The sequence below is a fragment of the Monopterus albus genome, unplaced genomic scaffold (genome assembly GCF_001952655.1).
Source record: "Monopterus albus unplaced genomic scaffold, M_albus_1.0 scaffold187.1, whole genome shotgun sequence".
NCBI lineage: Eukaryota > Metazoa > Chordata > Actinopteri > Synbranchiformes > Synbranchidae > Monopterus > Monopterus albus.
The window spans coordinates 24,078-46,216 of NW_018128067.1; the positions used below are offsets into that span (position 1 = coordinate 24,078).

The 22,139-nt window shown below is 40.0% G+C and overlaps 1 protein-coding gene across 1 annotated transcript in view; it reads right to left on the minus strand.

The window, feature by feature from the left end:
* Window positions 1-1,226: 1,226 nt before the first annotated feature.
* The window catches only part of ntsr1 (neurotensin receptor 1 (high affinity)), a 49,662-nt gene continuing 28,749 nt past the window's right edge, over window positions 1,227-22,139 (minus strand). The window contains exons 2-4 of the mRNA XM_020617196.1: window positions 16,349-16,550; window positions 10,115-10,199; window positions 1,227-4,537 (exon numbers count right to left, since the gene is read on the minus strand). Coding sequence (XP_020472852.1) covers window positions 4,282-4,537; window positions 10,115-10,199; window positions 16,349-16,550 — 543 coding nt within the window. The 3' untranslated portion in view covers window positions 1,227-4,281. The remainder of the gene's footprint in view (window positions 4,538-10,114; window positions 10,200-16,348; window positions 16,551-22,139) is intronic.

The following is a 22,139-nucleotide window of genomic DNA, read 5'->3' on the forward strand; positions in this document are numbered from 1 at the left end:
TAATATAATATATTCAAAATATTAGTGCTCATTTAAGCTCCTTGTCAGCTGATGCCACTCCTGTCTAGTGATTGTCCAGTCATAGCCTTAGTAATTATAATTAGGCATAGAAGGCCTGTCAATCTTTTAATTTCTCAGCATTTTAAAGCAGTAAAAATAACACACAGCATTTAAATGGTGTTTTTAACCTTTCCAAAACCAAAAATAGAGCAAAAGTATCAGGACTGAATCTGTTTATGTGCTTTAAAATACAATTATTAGCATATCTGGATAACTACTGTAGCTCATTACCTTCGGTACTGTAGTAACCTAGTTCACTACCATAGCCAGAAAAAAGACTGTGGGTGTGCATCAGAAAAATGTGACACATTTAATAATATGATGCAAGATTCATATGATATTTGCCGACAATATACAGCACTGAAACCAGGGTGTTTGGGAGAAATCAGGACACTATTACTTTTCTAGTGAGCCCGAGAATGAGGAGCCCCGGCACAGTGGACACCTAAAGTGGGATGCACAGCGTTACCTTTCTCCCCTACAGCTCAAGTCAAAATCACACAAGTGTTTTATTTTATTTCTTTTTTTGCAGTGATGGCGTTTTGCTGTTGCTAGGAAACATATATTCCATTGTCAATCACTTGTGTGCTGTGAGACACATGATAACAATCACCAGCAAGTACGCCCAGGCAATCAAAAACAGTAGCATCTGAAACTTTCCTTACCCAAACCCTCAGCTGCTGCCAGCCACAGTGTCATTTTATGCACAGTCAACACAGTAAAGGCTAGTTGTTTGTATGCTTTGTTATGATTGATTTGATTTCATATTTGGCACAGCATGGAAATGTCTTATGCTCTTCCTCTGTTGCATCTTAGGTAAGACATATGGTTTGTTCAGTAAGGCAGCAGCCTGGTGAGCCTGGATGCATGTGCTTTGTGAGTGACATGTCTGCTTTCAAGCTTACACTATTCATTGTCATGAATGTACTTTAGAAAAGGTCAAACACTGTTCTGCTAAGTAGTGTGTGTGTGTGCATTTGTGTGTTAGCGCACTCGTCATTTTTTGTATATCCTTGCATACCCATCAGAAAGCCTGTGTTTGACAGGAACAAGACAGAGGGACATACTGTCAACAGCAGTCAGTAAATCAGTGTATTATACTTATTTTAATCTTTTTTTTTTATAATGAAATGAAGTAACATTCTGTTGGAGAAATATGTAATCTGCAGTAAAAGATGGCTGATCTGAATCATCATTTACAATAAGCAAAATGTTTGATTTAAATACACTGAACACTGGACCAAAGCACATTCAGTTATAACACATCCATGTAGAGGCCTGTACTGCAAAGTAAAGAATACACAAAACAGGTTACTGACTGCATGTGCACTTTGAATGGTTTGTCAAGTTTGATGGGCTGTACAGTATGTTTTCATATATTTCATTCAGTATGATATGCTGTCTGAATGCCTGGGAAATCTGTGGGTTAGGGAATATTATGTTATAAGTTGTAATGGAGCCAATATAAAGTGGTTAAAGCCTCCACAGATTCAACGACAACACAGACAATGTACTGTACAGGAACAGAGCCATATCAGCCAATACAACGTACAGCTAGCAACTGTCACCAATATTAATTAATTACATTATATTAAAAACATTCATTATAACTAAACCACATTTCCTTTTGCCCACTAAATCTCCAATGTGTCCCAACACTTGTGCTGCAAAAATACCGCTAACACGTTTTCAGTACAGATCACAGCTGTAAACTGTGAAAAACATAAACACAACATAAAAACTATGATTATTTTTAATCTCTGTTGATCATTTTGCTCGACTGTAGCATTTTGATATCACTCTTTCATTGTGTATAAGCTGTATATAAGTATCCTGGTTGTGATCAGGTTTTTGAAGTATCATGTTTTTGCGTTTGCACATTAAACATCATATCCCAATTTCATAAACCTGGAAAAGCTCCTATTTTGGTTTTGAGAAACCTAAATATGCTAGCTGGAGTACTCCAAAAGAATCCGGGATATTGTTGCATGTATGCAATATGTCTTATCTGCACTTGTGCGGCTGCAGCATCCATGTGATGTCAGTAACAAAACCATCACTTTTGGAGCAATGAAAAGACAGGACTTTACCTTTCAGTAATGAAAAGGTTACTGTAAATATAGGCTACATGGAAATTTAGTTGAGAGAAAGCAAATGCTGACCTCTTCAAAGCTGTAGTGGACAAGTTGCAGGACAGAGATTTCTCAACATGTACAGCGGAACAACTCAGATCACAGCGGGAAATAATAGAAAAACATTACTATGTGGCTGAATAACATGAAAAAAGTACATGGCTGCATAACTAGATAAGGACCAAGGACGTGGAACATGATACAAACATTCAGTGCATGAAATAAGTATCCAGTTTATTTTTCTGGTGCATGCTCAGCAGTGTGGATAGTTCACATAAAGATCTACACAGTCTCTTGCAGACCAGGGCAAATGATGAAATTATGCAACCACTACCATTGCAGTGGCCTCTTTTGTAAAGAAGACTACTAATGGACCCTTTCATAGGACTTTGGAAACACGATATATTTACATAACCTGTGGTAATTAACCTTGCAAACATAAAATTGTGCATGTAAAAATGAGGGCTTCGATAATTTAAACAGTGCAAATACTGACTGATTCAGCCGATGCTGGTACTGCATTACTGCAGCCACTGATTTTCATTTGTAGCAAGTTGAAATCAGTGAGGCCTCCCCTTTCTGTACTCACAGTTAATATAAAAGACATTCACTGACTGCAGGTCTGTGGTCACCTCGACCTCCAAAAGGTTATTTTCCACTTCGCTACACAAGATGGCACACAACTTCTTGAACTGACACTTAAAGTCAGCACTGGATGTAAATAATGAGGTATGGAATCAGCCAGCATGGACGTTATGTGCGGGGATACTGGGCTGATGCACTGTGCTAAAAATAATCTGTCAAAGGCTAGTAGAAAATGCATTGCTGGTCAAACTTTTATACTGGAATGAAACGGCTGTATAGCGGATGAAATCAAAGCATTTTCTGCTACTTGGCACACAGTAGTCTTTCAAAATGAAGCTGCTGAATCATAGATAAATGGCAATTCACTAATCTTCTGTAGCAAGAGTCCAGATAGTTTCACATCTTTCTGTTGCTCCTGTTGGAATAGAGCAAAGATCTCTGCCTGCCTCCGATTTGTCAAGCAGCAGCTGGTGGGAAAACACTGCAGCAGGCGCTCTGTGTTAGTGTTGAAGTGCTCCATTCTCTGCTCCCACAGGACCACCACTGTGTTCCAGGTACGCACGCTTGTGTCTGTGCATCAACTCCTTTCCAACATTTATTGTTCTTCGCACATGATTACTACTGTTATGTACAAATACTACAAATAATCAAGCTACTTCGCCTTTGTCTACCCACCTATCTAACTTTTTAAATAGCTTTTATGAAGTCAGACAATTCTTACCAGAAAGTCATAATATATGTCTGCAAATATTTACAAAGCCCATGCCATTCAGAGTCTAAGAAGTGTGATGAGGACACCCTGCAGCTTGCCAGATTATCTTTGTAGCTGATCTATTAGTTTTGTTAAAACGCTGCTTGTGACAAAGTCAAGAGAGGCAAGGAGCAATGAGGAATTCTTCTAATACCGCTAAGCTGAAGCAAGACAAAGAAATACCTGCTCTCTGTCCCCCATTTTTCTAACATCAAGGACAGATTTATCCACAGATGCTGTCCCCAAACAGCACAAAGGAACGCTATATCAGAGCTCTAGCACTAGTTAAAGTGCTGCCAGAGGTCCTTTGCTTTTAAAAAGAAGCTTTATAAGTTGATGCTTAAAAAGTCCCTCACACTCATTTAACAAAGCAAGTGTGAATGATTGGCTCAGCAAAAAATCTGTACAGACACATCATTTATAAAACATTTACATACCACTGTCCGTTTTAAAGATGAAGTCTGTTCATGTCTGTTTTTCCTTCCTTTCATCATTCTTCTATAGTCATGTCATATACTGTACACATAAAGTCATGTTATGCTCAAAGATACAACACACAATGAGGCATAATAAAGTGTGCAACGGTGCTCCCAGGATGGGCACTTGGCTCCACATGACAATGATGATGCCAGCACTGGATCGGATTGTGCTAACAGTCTGCAACCCAGTAGCAACATTTCCTTGATGAAGTTGGACCAGTGATCACAAAGTAGCAGCAGTGGGTTGTTTTAAGCGTTTTCTGTTGCAGCTCTATCAGTATGCAGTCTCTCTGATGATGTTGGTGGAGAGGGTGTGGTTGCTGGAGATGCTGATGGAGTGGCGGGTCAGCGGGTTGCGATGCCTCCTGGGCGTATGGCGACAGGGCAAACAGAAGTAGCGCAGTGTGGAGAAGAAGACCTGGCGGTAGGTGGCCGACACCAGGTTGTAGAGGATTGGATTGATGGCGGAGCTGACATAGAATAGGACGTTGGTCAGCATGTAGAAATAGTGGTAGAAGTCATACAGGTCACTGGTGGGAAACAGAAACAGAAGACAGAGAGCCATTGTTGTGTGTGGAGTGTTTTAAATAGAAACATGGAGCATCTTAAACATTTACACCTTACTATTAAATTATATACAGACATTTTACTGGGTCGTGGCTTTGTTGACTTGAGGCAGAAGAATGACAGAAGTGACTTCTTGTCATGTTTGTGAATATTCTCTCTTGAATCTAAAGAACACTTATGTCCCATCGCCCACTGCAATTACAGACAACAAATCTGAAAAATATTGTTAAATGCCAAAAAGGCATTTAAACCAAGCATTTAAATGACAAACATGGGCCACATTTAAAAGCTGGGGAAGGTGTAGAGAGGTGGCCCTGAAACAAAAATATCACCAAGGGACACAGAGAGGCTGAGGCCGGTCCCATCCTTGTTTAATTGTAAAGAGCAGAGATCCCATCTTGTCTTATTCCACTGGGCAGATACTTACATAATTTTTGTTAAGAGTAATCAGGCTAAGATGATTTATTCAGCCAAACAGAGAGAGTGATGTCTGGTGCACACTAATGTCTGGAAAGAATCCACTACCCTGACCCTACAGTCTTCACTTTAGTTGCCATTGTTCATTTTAGGCCTTGCCGGGCCACTGCCAGAAATGATGCCAACACTATCAACAGTTCCACTATTAAGGGAGCATCTCCAAGTTGCTATAGGCTTCCTGCCAGCCTCTGACTTTATTAATGCTGTCAAAGCTACAGTGGGAAGGAGAAACATTTTCACTGGAATGAAATATGCATATACTGAAGAATAAGATAAACTTTTGAAGTCCTTCTAGTACATATCTAATCTTCAGCTATACACAAGGAACATAAGTCACATTTACTCTGTAAAAAACAAACAAACAAAAACAGTGTGTAGAAATGTACAAAAGGAGCACATTTATTTTATTTGCATTGCAGTAGGGTACTGCAAGGTTTTATGCTATAAACTAAAAAAAGTAAAATTTTTATTTCAAAGACTATTATATCCAATTTTTTCAATGCCAGCCAACTCTAGAAATACACAAGAGAGAGAGAATGTGTTTTTAACTTGACTGATCTGGCTTTGTCCATCTGACTTCGGTTAGAGAGGTGGAGGAAGAGGGAGATTAAGCTGTGCTGCAGGGCAGGAGAGTGATTTTAAGGATACAAAGATTACATAAGATGGCGCAGGAAACAGGAAGTGGACTGAGAGTAAGAAAAGAAACAAGTGGAAGACGAGGAGAAGAAAGAAACAACAAATACTAAAGGAATCCAGAGTACATGCTCAAAGTGAAACTAAAAGTTGAATCCCCACTTTTTGTGCAAGGAAATATAATCTACAGTGTAATGTTACTGCAGCTGCTGTGAATATTCATTCTTTAGAACAGGAAACAAGGTCTACATCTGAGAACACAAGCCCCTAAGCAGCAGCAGCAGACTAGCATTTTCCAGCTTCTAGCTGTCATGTTATTCATCTCTGCAGTGTGCTAAGTTGAATGGAAACAGAGAAAGTCTTCTGTCTTTCAAGGTTCTAGTTTTGGTTCACTGCAACAGGTACTCCTGCAACCTCAGCAACATATGAAGTCATAAACTAACATACTGTAGGTGGATCCCATTGGACTAAGCAATGATTAGTGGCATCAGCCTCTAGCTGGTTGGCTGCCTGCTCACACAGATATCGCACCAATCAAACTACAGTGCGGATATCATCAGTCAGCATCAAGAGAAAAATCCACTCCCAGTGAAAAGCACAAATGTATGGGATGATATCAATACAAGTAAAAAATAAATGAATGGATGAATAAATTAATGTGTATTATTTATATTAAGTACAAGTATGATCAAGTAAAGAGACAAGTCACCAAGAAAAAAAGGTTCAGTTCAACTATAACAACGTGCTGCACTGTTGTAGAGTGTAGCAGCAGAGCAAATGCTTTCCCAGGGTACAGATCAGTCAACCATCAAGACATGAGAACATATACACTCATTAGTCACTTTATTAGGCACAACAGTACAATTGTATGCATTGCAATGCGACACTTCCAAATATTAGGAACACCTCTGAGTATAATGTAGTCCAGTACAACACCACATTTAACTATGACCTCAGTAATGAACATGGAATTGAATTTATACATTTATGACAATTTCAGCTGGAACTGAAATATTTTGAGCTTCATAAACACCGATGTTAAGGTGGAAGTGTTAAATTAGATTGTATACAATTGTACAGGTGTACCTAATAAATTGAGTGTGGTACAGCACAGTTTTTGTTTCTGTGCACAGGTAAAGCAGGTATGAATGAATACCAAGCAGAGGGTATATATAAACAACACAATGCAAAAAGACAGCTTCGCACACACAAACAGACAATACATGGAAAACAAAACCTTGCAGGTCATAACACTTCAGTATAGTACAGATACTCCCAGGCATCATATCAGTTACTAGAACCGTGCGTATTGATCTGTTCTGCTCATGGAATAAAAAAGATCCACTGAAGTGGGCAGAAAAGTCAATGATGTGTGTTTCTGTGTGCATGTAGGGACTATATTAAAGATGAATTGGGACAGGATTGAAAGGGACAACAAGGATGGTACTGAACAAGACCTTTTCATTATATCAACTAATGGAGGATGATGCATGAGCCACGAGTGAATCTTTACTCTGACATGACCAGGAATCCATCAAGCAGCAGACATTTGTCACTAAAATTACACATGACATTGGGCAAACTGTGGACTATAGGTGCCATGGTTTTTGATGTGCTGATTCTGTGATTCAGTCAGTTTCCTCTTCACTCAGGTCCAATCTGACTGTCATGAATTTGTCAAAGAGGACATCTATTACTAGCAAAAAAATGGACTGGCTGTAGCTTCTACCAGCTCCTACAACACTCACTGATAGTGTACCTCCTAATCCCACTCCACACACTGCATTGGATGCTTTTTTGCCATGAAAACAGCAAAATTCAGCCAACATGGCCCAAACAGTCTGTGATTTGTGCATTTCACCAAAACAGAGCCCCATGTCTGTTGCTGTCTCACATGCCAACACCCCTGCAATATTTATTATCAGGGGCATGTTTATATACACACTGAGTGGCACAATGCAGTGTGTATTGAGTACACACACACCCTCCCCTCCCATCATGGTCTCCGTCTGTCCTCTGTCTCCATCAGCATCTAACAAAATGTATACCAAGGACATCTCAAAAGGCGAGCAGAAGAAATCAAGAAATCAAATTTTCTTGACAACCTTTCTACTGACTTTGAATGAGTGATCTTCTGTTGCTGCCTTTTACCATGCAGAACAAAAATATTTCCCAGATACTCCTTTACATCTGAAATGTAGCATAACCAAATACAGCTGTCCTTTTACATCACAGGAGAGATGACTCATGACCATGCAGATGATGTACCCTGTGGTTTCTTGTGTGCCTGTAGCAAAAATCTACTGAGGGAATTAACAGTGCCTTCCAGTCAGTAATGCCTCTACTTCAGGCATGATGCTGAAAACACACCAGCACCAACGTAGGATTAGCATCCATCCACCTATCTATTATCTGCACCACTTATCCTGTAGAGTGCAATTCAGAGTCATCAGTCAACCTACATGTCTGGACTGTGGGAAGAAGCCAGAGAAAACCCATGCAGGCCCTGGGAGAACATGTTAACTCCACACAGAAAGGTTTGAATTATAGGCATTGTTAGGCCCCTTTTAATAGGGCACATGTCCCAGTATTGATCTGCTGTCCCCCAATAAAATCACACATTCCAGTTTTGACAAACTTTTATATTTGTCAGTGGATTCATTTAGCTTAACAATAATGGGGAAAAAACTGAATTGTTGCTCTAATCCAGAATGTCAAAGCAAAATACAAGCTGAGGCACAGTGGTCAGGATCACGGCATGCATGTATGCAGATTGTGCATGTCATGTACTGCAGTGTGCACTCAGCAATCCATGTATTGGTGCACAAAACAATAAAAAGGAATGGACTGAGGCATGTATCAGGGACTAAATTAAGTTTTTGAATAATGACTAATACATGATTGGCTCCTGTAGATGGACATAAGAAAATCTTTTAGAGGAGGCCGAGACCGGGAAGAAGTTCAGAGAGATGAGGGTGAGAGAGGTAGGACCTACTTGGTTTAATTAGCTAGTATGTAACCAGGCGTGGATGTTGAATGTGAAGTAAATTAGAACTCTGTACATCACTGCATATGATCAGTTGGACTGCTCTTAAAACCCTATTGATAGGTGTATTACATGAAATAAAATGATATGTTGCATAATACATTACACATAGTGGTCTATATTAAGGTTGGACGATTCATTCTGCATTTAATAAACAGCCTATAACATAATATTTGATGCTTTTGTCACACAGTCCAAATATAGTTTGTTTTATGGACATTTAACAAAGAGGTGAGCCTGAGGCATGAAGAGAACATGCAGAGGAACCTGTCTGTGTCTATGGTGACGGGTGTGTGACCACCAGCCATCAACCACACAACTCAGTTTCACAGTAGCTGGGACATTGATATGTTATGTGGCCTTATGAGTTACAAAAAATAATTAAATTGTGCTTCTTTTAAATTAATGATTTGTTGATCGATTAACTTGCTGTAAAAGGTTAAAGCACCTGCAATGTCTTTGCTCAGGTTAAGCAGTGGCTGGTCCAGCTGGCTTATAGGGGCAGTCACCTCTGAGAGCCGGGTCCGCTCAGTTGTCCAACCACTGAATCTGACCCAGTTATGAGCAAGCAGAGTAATTGGAAAAAGGGAGGAGCTCTAAAACATATGACCAGTAGTGTATATTAGTGTATATTTAGATTTAACCACTGAATAGGCAGTGTGTTTACAGTAGACTGGCCATGTGTTATCTGAGGAAGAACTGTATGAGTCTCTGTTCCTGCATTTTAACCCTATAAAACCATTTGTATCATATTTGCTACGTAAATTTCTGAGCAAAAAAAAGTTGCCAAAAATGCCCCATACAAAAAAATAAATAAAAATAAACAAAATAATATGGCACATTTATTCCTATATGCCTAGACTGTCTGTCTATGTATAAATGGCAAATAAAAATCTTGAATCTTTAATTTTCTTTTGAATTTTGTTAAAAGGTTTAATAAACATCTCAGTTCCAAAAAATTAGAATGTTCTGGGTTTTTTTTTTTTTATCTGTGAGGCTTTACATGGCTCAGGCTTCAGTATATTATAGAAGAAAGAGACTTCTCCAGCACTCACATTCATTTACTGAACTGGTGTCAATTTGATTCAATTAGGGAAACATTATATAGTTTGGAAAAGGCCTAATCAATAATAAAGAGAAAAAAGAGAGGGAGAGAACAAATGAGAGAGAGGATGAACATTTTAAATGAAGGCAATCTAATCAGGATGATGAATCTGTGCTGCCCTGGTTGTCTTTGTCAGACGGATGACCCTCTAAATTATGGCTATAGCCAATATGTGTGTGTGTCTGTGCGTGAAACCTGTGTATTTCTGCCGAGATCAGGGCAACAAATAAGCCCCTGGAGGTTGTCTTGCATAAGAGGCGATGAAGAACCTTTACTCACTCGGACCAGTTGGTGACGTAGCAAAACATGAGCCGGCGAGTGTGATAGGGCAGCCAGCAGACCACAAAGGCTATGACCACCACTCCTGGACATAAGACAGAAAAAGACAGTATGAGAAGCCAAGAAGAAGAAGTCAAAAGTCAACAGATACCAAACAAACATACATCTTAAGCAGTAAACTAATACACACAGTCAAATGGTTTATATGCTAAGTGCAAATGTTCAGTTGATTATAATGTGAATGTTTACAAGCTTGAACAAATACTAAAAATGTACATTTGTATTGAAGGCCAAGAATAGATATAATAATAGTATCTTTCAGAGTTGAACTGAAAGGACATAGAAGTCATGTGCCACCATCCAATCATGCTCAACAAACCAGTGACATTTTGCATAAATTGCCACTGTACCCTGCACATGAACAGGGAAACCAATTTAAACTGGATTTCAGTGCATTTAAAAATAGAAACCTACAGCCACAGGAACACATGCAACATTGAAATCTGTTATTGAAATAAAACTGATACAAGTGCAAAGTGGCACCTTTTAAAGTTTACTGATCTAGCTATTAGTGTTCCTGTATGGCTTGTAGTGATGATGATGATTCTCAGGGAGGTTTTGGAGTAACAGTAGGTCCCTATCATTTTTAAATGAGCATTTTATTTATGATGGACACAGAAGAAAGTGCATGTCACACTAAATCGAAAACATCATTCATGCTGGTATGTTCAAATTTGATTCAGCTGTGTCTCCCAGAAGAAGGCGCGTGATTTATGCAGCCAATTGTCTCCTAAACAGATTCCAGACAAGAAGCACTGGATGAAGTCAGACTGCACCTCAAGTAAAACCTCAAGAAAAACATAAGCTGATATAGTTAGAGCAAAAAGCACATTTATCAAAGGCTGTTGTCCTTGTAAAAATTGCACTGCCTGTTATATTATTATGAAAACAGGACACTTTCTAAGTTTAATTTCAGATAAAGATTCTCAGATGAAATCATGCACAACCTGCCACGCAGAGAATTTCACTGTATGTGTTACAATGACCATGGTCCAAAATCTTGGTAGGAAGAAACATCAGACCAAGTAATATAAATTAAATAATTAATAAGGGGTCACCATCTGGTTTAATGACCATGAAAATGATGTGAATCATATGCTGTGGCCTGCACAGTCACCAGATCCAGTTGAACACCTGTGGGAGATGTTAGAGTGATGTGTTAGATAGATGAGGGAATGTATTTTAGAAAAATGGTGTTTATCCCACCAGTAGAGTTCAGAGACTTGGCGAGTCAATGCCAAGGAGCAGTGAAGCAGTTTTGGTGGCACGTGGTGGCCCAACACCTGACTGAGACACTTTATGATGGGTTGTCTTTTCATTTGTCACCTGTCTATATTCACATACCTTACTGTGATAATACCCATGAACAGTCAAAGGCTGCCCATGGCTGCAGAGTTCAAAGTTGCAGAACCACTTTTGGTCAGTCATGTGTCTTAGTAAAAAGCTCACAACCATGGGTTAGGGGTTATGGTTAGGGTAACCCACACTTAAAATCACAATCCTGGTTTAAGCCGATTTTACCTATTAAGGTACAGTGTCTGTTCTCACATGTTTGAACCTGTCTTTTAACAGCCTAACCAGGGATGAGGCTGCAAATGAGCTTATAGCTAGACACACTGCATTGGCTGACTGAATGTGACAGTGTTTAGTTTAGTTGCAAGTGTCCCTACAGAAATAAACCAATAAAATAAAATTAAAAAAAATAAATAAATCACAGCTGCTGTCTTAATGTGCAGCTGCTGTTTCCCCAGCAGCTTCTTAGAAGAACCCTACTGACATCTCCAGAATTCAAACACAGTTGGAAGTTCAGGTTACAAAGAAACCTTTCAAGCTCTTGAAAGTATACTGTAGAGAACTAAAAGGCTTTGCTGAGAAACGTGTAAAACATCTTGGTTCACTTGCATGTTGCTATTCTGGAGAGCCTCTGACACTGCAGGAAATCCATCTGGTACTTTGAAAGGGGCACTTAACACTGCATGATAAGCTGCCACACAATGAAAACATACAGATTTTTGAGTTCCATCTCGTATGCCTGTCAGGAGACATTTTATTAGGGTCGAACATACATTTTCTACATGAAGTTAAGTACAGCACAGGTATAATTCAGGCAACAGTATAGTGAGGAAACACTCTCAGTCCATGATGCTGCCAGATACTGTAGTTTTCCATTCTGTGATGGACATACTAATGTGTGCTGTTTGCTTAAATATCCACATATCTTAAAAGGACAACTGGCCATCAGTCTGTTGCCTTGAATTAGCAACAGAGGCATATATAATTCTGGAATGCTTTAATACACTAGCACACTCGAGCAGCAGCAAAATACACTGCATACAGCAGTGTGATTACGCTGCACCCGTGTAGTCCTTCCTATAGACTTATCCTAACTTTAATCATAACCACTACTTGCCTAACACCTAATCTTAAACCATGTTGCCTCCCTAAAATTTAGTGTTTGTACGTTAAAAGGTTTCAGTCGCATAATGTAAAAAATACAAAGGCACACACACACACACACACACACACACACACACACTTGGGTTTATCAGAAACAGTTACTCTGAAACTATAGCAACCCACCATTTGCCATCACAACTCTTTGAATACAAGACCTCATATGTCTCACCATTAACTGACTGAAACCTGACTTCACCACAACTTTGGAACTAAACTTTGTTCCCAACTTCAAATAAATAGATAGAGAATATGATAATGGACAAGCACTATTGCATTCCTAGGCTTCTCATTTAAATTTAATTAAGTGAGCACTATTGATACAATCTCACAGCACAATAATGGATTTATGTCCAGTCCCCTTTCAATTAAAAAAGGCAAGACTTATACACTTTATAAACAAGTGCTTATATTATTTTACACAAAGAAAAAAATTGCAAACCATAAATTATTGTTGAAGCTGTGTCAACAAACCAAGCAAGAATTCAGCTACAAAGTAAGATAGCTCTGTTTTACCACGTCCACAGAGAATGATCGGTACAAACTGGGTGGAAGGCGGAGAATATGTTTTATGGAATAGAGTGCAGCCTGGCGATCTAAGCTTGGGAGCAGACATCAACTACAGTAACGCCCAACCAGTTCCAGTTGTCAGTCTGTCTACTCCCTTGATCGTCCTGTTCTCCTCAGCCTTCTTTGCACAGCCCCGGGTTGTATGTATTCACTGCCTCTGTTCCTTTGTGCAAGCCCCAGCATTAAAACCACCTGTTTTTTACTAGCACCTGGGTCAGCCATCTTCAGTCCTACCTCAGTTCTCCCTCACCCTCCTGGTGAGGGGGACTTAACCATGACAAGAATCTATTAAGTGGTCAATTTTAAAGTTGTTGGTTGAAAAGAAAGAAAGTCACTTTCGGCTTTTCCTGTTTAGGGGTCACCACAGCGAATCGTCACACTGACAACTTGCATGTTGACATTTGGCACGTATTTTATGCCGGATGCCCTTCCTGACACAACTCTGATTCGAACCTGGGCCGCAGCGGCTAGAGCACTGCACCTTAACCACTAGCTGATAGATTTTATTAATTTTGGGCAGAGCCAGGTTAGGTCTTTTCCCATCCTTCAGGCTTCATGCTAAGCTAAGCTAACCAGCTGCTGGTTGCAACTTCATTTTCAGTGTTATGAATCTTGTCACCTAACTCTAGGCAAGTAAGCAAATGAGCCTATTCCCCAAAATGACAAACTAGAAAAGTACATCTTATTCATTTTTGTTTCACCGAGCCCTGGCCAACCCAATGCATTTCTGCATGTTCTCCCTGTGCCTGCGTGGGTTCTCTCCGGGTACTCCAGCTTCCTCTCACAGTCCAAAGACATGCAGGTTAGCTTCATTGACTCTACATTGCGTCGCCAGTGTACGTGATAGACTGGCGACCTGTCCAGGATGAACCCCACCTCTCACCCAATGTCAGCTGGGATTGGCTCCAGCCTCCTCCAACCCTCTTAAGGGTATAAGAGGTATAGATATAGATAGAGTTTTGCCACATTAGGAGTTGTCCTCTGAATGATTTTGGTTGCAGGACAAAATGACTTTAGTCACAAGGTCCACCTCTAAAAATCTGTTAATACAAATGCAATACATGTGGAATGTGTTTGGTTTAGCAGTCTACAATCACTATGAAGTCAATAAAAGCAGAGCAGCTCTCATATTCCACAAATGCTCAAACTTGCTTGATTTGTGTATGGACTAGTGTGAGTAATACATTGACTCTGGACTTTGTCTTGCTTAACCTTCAAGAAGAAAAGGAACATATTTTTAGCATGCACGTAATTGCCTCTGTGTTTGAAGTGTGCTTCATTTATAAGACCTTGCCTTTTTTAAATGACCACACTGCTTTTTGGCTCCTAGAAACTATGAATCACTATTGACAGCTTTAATTAACTGTTGGCTAAATCTGTGGTTTTATAGTGCGAGAGAGTGATAAATAAAAGCTGAAAAAAGATGATGTCATTATGACAAGCTGGCTTCTGCATTAAGACACATTAAGTTGGAATTATGACAGACGCACACATATAAGCCATTACAATTAAATTAAAGAGAGAGACAGAGAAAGTGGGTGTGGGAGCCAAATTGTGATTATATGTTCATTTAATATGTTCATTTAATTATATATCTTGCATTATGTAAAATTCATTGTGAGTATAAGGGAATAGTCTATTTCATTTGACGAGATAGGCAATGTTAGTTAAATTCATTTCCTTATTAATGTTTAACTCACGGTTATGGTAACTTTCTGTTGTTATCATGTTCATGTTATTGGCTCTTTAAAAGGCTCGGACGTAGGCAAAAGGGGACAGTGAGGGGAGGCAGGGAAGGAACGAGCCACACAGTTTTCGAACCGTAGTGCTTTTGCTGTTCTAAAAAAGTAAAACGTTGAACGTTCTTGTAAACACTGGAATAAATAACTTTGTAATATTCAATTCAGAGTGCCGGAAGTATTCTCTTGGACACGCAAAGGTACACAAGTCAAGGAAACATCGCTCAGAAACTTCAACCCCCATAGTGGGGTTTGATCTGGGAAGTAATTTGCGTCTCATTATGGTAAATATCTCAGTCACACATGACTGATGAGTACAGAACATCAAGCATATGTGACTGATGATGAGTCTGTCTCTGTGTGATAAACATGGCAGTCACAGTCAGAGGAGTATCAGATATCAATTCAGAGTGCTTTCTTCCTAAATGAAACTGCCTGGCATCCTCCAACCAAAGGGATTGTTTTTAAAGTGCAACACTTCTCCTCCTTGCATATTAGGACAAATCTCAGCGACATCTGCTGTGATTGGGACTTTTAACAACAAAACTGGATCTGTCTGGCCACCTACCTCGATCAGGTTAAGGATTAAATTATATCTGTGATATGATGATGTCAGAACAGTGAGAGCAGAATCATTATAGTAAGCCATAAATGTCAAACACAGATCTGTGAGTTGTTCTTAGCGGTCCCTTGATTAAACAGGGGATCAGAGCCCAGTATGTTTCTGCAATGACTTGTTACTGTATAGCTGGAAAAACTCATTGAAACATATACATTTACAATATAAAGCATTGTGAAAAATTAAGGGCAGAGTTAATCCCAAAAACAGACATTTTGTATAAAGACCTGGTGTGCCATGAATGGTTCACCTGTGCTGTGTTTATTATCTGTTGTTTACTGACACCTCCACTGTTTCTGATAATAATTTTAAAGTCAAACCCAAAAGTCTGAAAGTGCAAATATGCCTCTGTAACTCCACTCCAAAATAAATCACCATGTCATAGTGTTTGTTGTTTGGACCTAGGAGGGTCTCATAGCTCATAGTTTATCAACATTTGATTTGCCTCTACATCACTGACTAGATAACAGTGATGAATATGGTGGTTTTGGAACATCTGTTCAGTTGAGTTAAGCACGGATCGCTGACAGTTTGATGGAGCAACTGAACTAAAGTATACAAAATTTGATATAGTAAAACTGTGAATAAATGCTGATTATATGTGATTGTATGTCTGCGTCTTCTGCTCCATGGTGGTGTAGACTAAAGTTTAACTGGGGTTAGGCATGTAGTTGTGATGGTTGATGCCAGCACTATGCTAGTGAGTGTCCCCAGAACTATAGAAAGACAAACCTGTTTGTGCCCATGTGTGTGTGTGTGTGTGTGTGTAATGTGAGGGGAACGTTCACTTACGGAGAACAAGAACTCCGTGGCGAAGTGACTGAGCGCGGTTGGGCTCCATAGCAACATTCAGCATGGTGGGATTTCCCCTGATCATGCAGACACGGTTGTCTTGCCCCGCCTCACGGAACATTTGCAGCAGCTGATTGGCTATGACCCCGTTCAGCACGGATATGGCCACCATGGGTACCACAAAGGACAGAAACGCATTTACCTGTTTAGGGAGGAAAGGCAGAAGAAGTAAATACTGGTTAGATTTGAGCGCCAACACACTGGTAGATTTCAGGTAAAACATACCCTAAAACATTTTTTCAAGAGTGACCTTCTAGATTAGTGGTTCCCAACCTGACATTGAGATGTCACAAAGTAGTAAACAGGATAGGAAAGGAAAGAAAATTTACTAGAATTGTGCTTTATCAGGCTTTGCACAAAGTGTTGTTTTGAATTTTAATCAGGTTTCCAGAAAATCAGCTAATTAATGTGTGTTTTCATCCAAAACTCTTATGTGAATGTTTATTTTGGATGCATGGAGATAAACAGTTGGCAGTCAAACCTAAAACAATGAATGAACACATGGAAAAGGAGATAGAAATATGGCATCTTACATGTTTTCATATGCCACAAATTTTTGTCCCTTCAGCCAAGTGGAGACTAAAGTAATGTTTAATTTTCCTGCTTCGTGATCCATTTGCCAAGTTTGTTTGAATCACACGTATTTTGCATTTTGTGTTTGTCGATGCACCAACGTTTCAACCTTAGCCAAATGTAAAAATTTGTGGTTTTCAACTATTTTGTGAAGGTGGGGCATCTTCACTGCAGCCTATATATATGCAAATTGAAAATGTGCTTGAAAACAGGTGAAAGGAAAATCTTTTCACCATTCGCAGACACCTAGTGAGAAAGAATGCTGATGGACAGCTTATACAAGAGGTGTGAGGACATGAGAGCCAAAGGCAGACTGAGTGACAGTAGGATGAAGCTCAGACATGTACAACGAGAGATAATGAGGACTGCATCAAAGACAACAGTCAGCCATTTTCTTTGCATTTCAAAACCACTTTGCAGCATGTAATGCAGGTGCATGAAACAATAGTTTTCAGCTCTTGCTTTGTTTTCCCTAAAATGCGCATGACATTAACACATTAACTTCTAGTCATTTTGGCAGCAATTAAAAGTCTCCCCAGAAACAATGAAATTTTATGTTATCCTCCTGAGCCCCAGAAGACAAACAGTCTGTGATCAGTTCAGAACTGATGAAGCCTTGTGGATGAGAGGTGAAACGTCTTCGCCCTAGAAACCTAGTCCAGTTGATGGGAAGAAGTTTTTTCAGCTTACCTGGATGACTGAGAATCTGTACGGACAGTCTGTGATCTTCTGGCCACATGCCAATTTGTGTGACATCACTAGAATGGATGTCCTCTTTCCAGGACATTAGGACACAAGCAGACTGCAAGCATGGTGTTTGAAATAAAGGCCACAGTGTCCTGTCCCACACAGAGGGCAAATATGAATTGCCGGGCCTTATGAGTGTCAGCTTTGATGAAATTCAGGATGGAAAGTTTTGTGGAGTTATGCTGCACTGCTTTGTTGAAGACACAACATAAGAGCTAAACTAAAGTGAGCAGTGAAAACTGATGAGAGAAAATAATGGGACGAGAGTGGGGAGGAAAAGAAGAAGCAAGAGGGAGGAGGTGCTGCTAGACATCAGTTATGACAGCTGACTTCTTACTACTGTGTGACTGTATAGATCCTCTGTGAGAGACTTGTGAAGAGAGGAAACACACACACATTCAGTGCTTTTGTTTTTCTGAGGGATAATCCTGGAAGAAAAATGTTAATGGCTTTAATGAACATGAGTGGCTGGCGTCTGTGGGTCCCCTGCACACTAAACTTTAAAAACTGATCAAATGAGAGTAGAAGGAAACCCGACTTCAGTGTGAGACGAAATCCCAGTTTGTGTGGAAAGAAGAACATGGAAAGTGGCCAAAAAACTGGCAGAGCTAATGTGATTAATTGGGACTGAAGTGCAAAGAAATTGAGAAATTAGAGAAGAATGACTGGAGGGAAAAGGTGACACACAGAAATTATAGGTCTGGCAAAGTTTGGAGTCACTTATTTTGACATTTTGATGCCCGAAGAATGGAATTCTAGGTGTAGTTTCATAATCTTTAAAAGGATATACTGTACTATAAAGACTAAAGGAGTTTTTCCCCCCTTCACTGCCTGCTGCCAAGGCTTCCATTGTGTACAATATATAACACTTATCAGGTGCTGAGAACCAATTTTTCTAACTTAACTGCATGTCACTGGAGATATACGACTGTGTGGAGTACTTGTCTTTGCACAGGTGGGGGGTAGGTCTATTTCCTGATGGCATCCCACCCCGATAAGCGCACTAGGTCACAGAGTTGTGAAGGCGAAGGGAATTCAGCACCACATTCCTTGCTGGGAACACTGGTGTTTATATGTGTAAACTCAGATTTGCTAAAGGTTTGTGTAGGGACATTTGTGTGCTACAGCTGTGTATATTAGTTTTTGTATTTTTTTTTTTTTTGTGCATAGGTTTTATTTTGTTTTTCCCTGTGCATTTTGGTGGGCATCTGAAAAATCATGCAAAGGAGCCAGAAAGCAGTTACAAAAGAAAAGATGTGCCAAAATCTCAGATTTTAAAATGCATCAAATAACATAAAGAAACCATAAAATGAGGGCCATGTTTGTATGTATGCTGAGCACAGGAAAACCCCAGGCTGCTGTCTGAGTCTCACACATGTGATGCACATACACCCTGGATGGCAATCTCATATTCAAGTTTGCAGATGACTCAACTATCCTGGGACTCATGTGCATCAATAACAAGGCTTCATACAGAACAGCTAATGGAGAACCTCGCCACGTTCCGACAGAGGAATGATTTGGTCCTGACTACTGCTACAAGATCATCCTCTCTGCAGTCCTGAACCATCAACAGGGCTGAGGATGAATGGATTGCTGGCTCTAAGTCTCTAGGATGACTCTAGGAACCTGAGCTGGTCAAATAACACTACAGCTTCAGTCAGAGCTCTCCAGCAGCTTTCTTTCATTAGGAACAATAAAAGCAGGTCTGAGCTATTGACCCCTCCACACAGGCCAAAGGGGGACTAGCTGAGAGCAGCATCCTGACCAGGTGAGTCACTTTGTGGTTTGGAAACCCCACACAGTGGAAACGGAAAGCTCTCAGGTTGTTAGGACTGCAGAGAGATTGACCACATTGACCTGGTAAGTGGAGTACAGAATTATCCTCATCACATTTTAGCATATATAATAATTCATCATCCACTTCGTGACTGTCAACACTAGCAATCTCACTTCCACCAACAGTAACCTCAGTGTTTGTGATGGAGAGAGAGAGTGCAGAAAAACACACCATGTAATATTTAAGATGCTGACACAATACAAACCAGCCAGTTTAGTGATTATTAAACAATATCTTATTTTGAAAACTGCTGCCGTCATATTTTCCAAATGTGAATATAACTGTTTCCACTGTTGAGAAAATCACTAGGTAACAAGTCACAATGACAGATGTCTTTTCTATGACTACATTAAATTTCCTGAGTTTATACCACTGCTGTCTGAACCTGACCCACCGGCTGGGTATAAATTTTACCCATGGTACCTTGTGGAGGCTGACATATGGTGAGTAGTGATTGGGAACAGTGACAGAGTTTGTGGAGAGCTGCCTGGTGGATCTCACTGACCATTACCTCCAATCGCCTCATGATTACCCCATTATGCCATTATCCTTGTGTGTCTGTATTGGTATTTTCTCAGGCTGGCGTGTTTTTGGATGTGAACAACAACATCCAGCTAAGCTATTCTGCTATGACAAGTAGAAAACAGCAACAGTATTTAGACATTTTTTGCCATGTTGGCAGAAACATTTTTCACATGAGATTACTTTTCCAGTACTGCCTTTGTCTGATGCCATATATAATCTGAAAACAGTAACAAGGCATTCTGGGATTAGCTAATGTAATGTTAGCTAATTACTACATTTCAAATTGTAATCCCTTACACTTGTGACACTAACACTGGTGATTGATTGGTACTAGCATCTTTCTGGCTGCCTAGCATTTTAGCACTATAACACAACTCTACTACCAAAACTCTTCTGAGATTAATTGATTTTGCCACAGTTTTACTGTAAATGATTGTGTGCATAACAATAAGTAAAGTAAGCAATAAACAAAGTAATGTTTACTATGCAGTATGCGCTGCTCAGTTCTTTATATGTTCTAATATGTTTCTTTATATGATCTTACTGCTGAGGCGGCATGTGAGGGAGCTGCAGCTCACAGCAAACAAGGTTAATGCTTTTCTAAATGATGAGCAGCCAACACTGGCTTTACTTTACTCTTAAGAACAGCAAACTGAAACACTCAAAGCAATAACACCTGTTTTGCCCGTCACCACATTCAGAACCTGAATAACTCTAAACTCAGCACCAGTCCACTCATACAGACAAGGACATGCACACACAGCTGGCAGCTGCTTCTGTGCTATAAATATGGGAGATTAAGTGATTCAGTGTGGATGATCGAGAATGAAGTGGAGCAGAGAATACAGGCTAGTATGATTCTTTTGATGAGATGTCACATAGTGATGAGGGAATAGACTGAACAATTACTGAAGATGAGGGTTTATAAATGTTTGCAACCAGTTCTTGCCTCAGCCTTCATGCCCTGCTGATTTTTGAATCAGTGTTAAACTTTTTGCTGGGCGCATTTTCAGTCTTGTTAGTTTGGAGGAGGAAGATGAGGAAGACCAACAAGCCTGTGTGCATGTGTGCGTTTCCATGTGTACTGTATGCTGGCATATATGCACATACAGTGCATATATAACAGTATATAACAGCATAACAGTAAAAGGTCAAAGCACCACCTGGCCCTTGTATAATGTGTTTTGATCACTGTGCTTTATGTACACCTTAGATGTTGCATCCACACAGCTCAGCCTTCACCTTCTATCAGTTTGACAATTCTAAATGGAGATGATGGATGTTTGTGTCAGGGCCGCTCGGTGGCTGCTGCCTCTCCTCCGTCTTTCTCTCCTCTGCTCTCTCTATCCTGTGGGCTCTGCACCTCAGCTGTGTTGCATTCCAGTAATTAGCGACTGGTTTGTCGATGCACACAGCTGGGGTGCATCCCGATGATTACCTTCGCCTCCTTATATAAACCTCTGACAGACGCTCAAGTTTTGCCGGAACATTAACATAGTAACGCGGACTGTACATGTTGGTAGAATGCTACGCTGACAGACACTGTGCGTTTTGGCTTGACTCTACCACACTACCTACGCGTTACGCTAATTCCCACTACACTACACATTTTGGTAGAAAGTTGACTAGTGTGCAGTAGGACCATGCAAATACAGCCATAACACCAATATAAAATAGGGTACATAAGGAAAGGTAGGGTATCTTACTCTAATTAGGTCCATGTTCTTGAATGCTACATGGTCATTCAATTACAAATGACCTAAATTGTAATGCAGATGACAATGACAGTATGGTCAGTAATGTCACAGCCTAGGGTACATCCTACATCTCTTATATGATCATTCATACATCCTTGGAATCATGCCTGAACTGAGCCGGGTGGGACCTGTCTGTATCTGAGGGCTTGGGCCCAGTTCAGACAGAGATTTGGAAATGATGTTTGGGTCTGGGTCAGGTTCAGACATGCAGGTCAAACTTTAGGCTAGATGGACGGAGCACTGAAATGTCTGCTTCAATTAATGATAAGGGGAAAAACATCATACATGC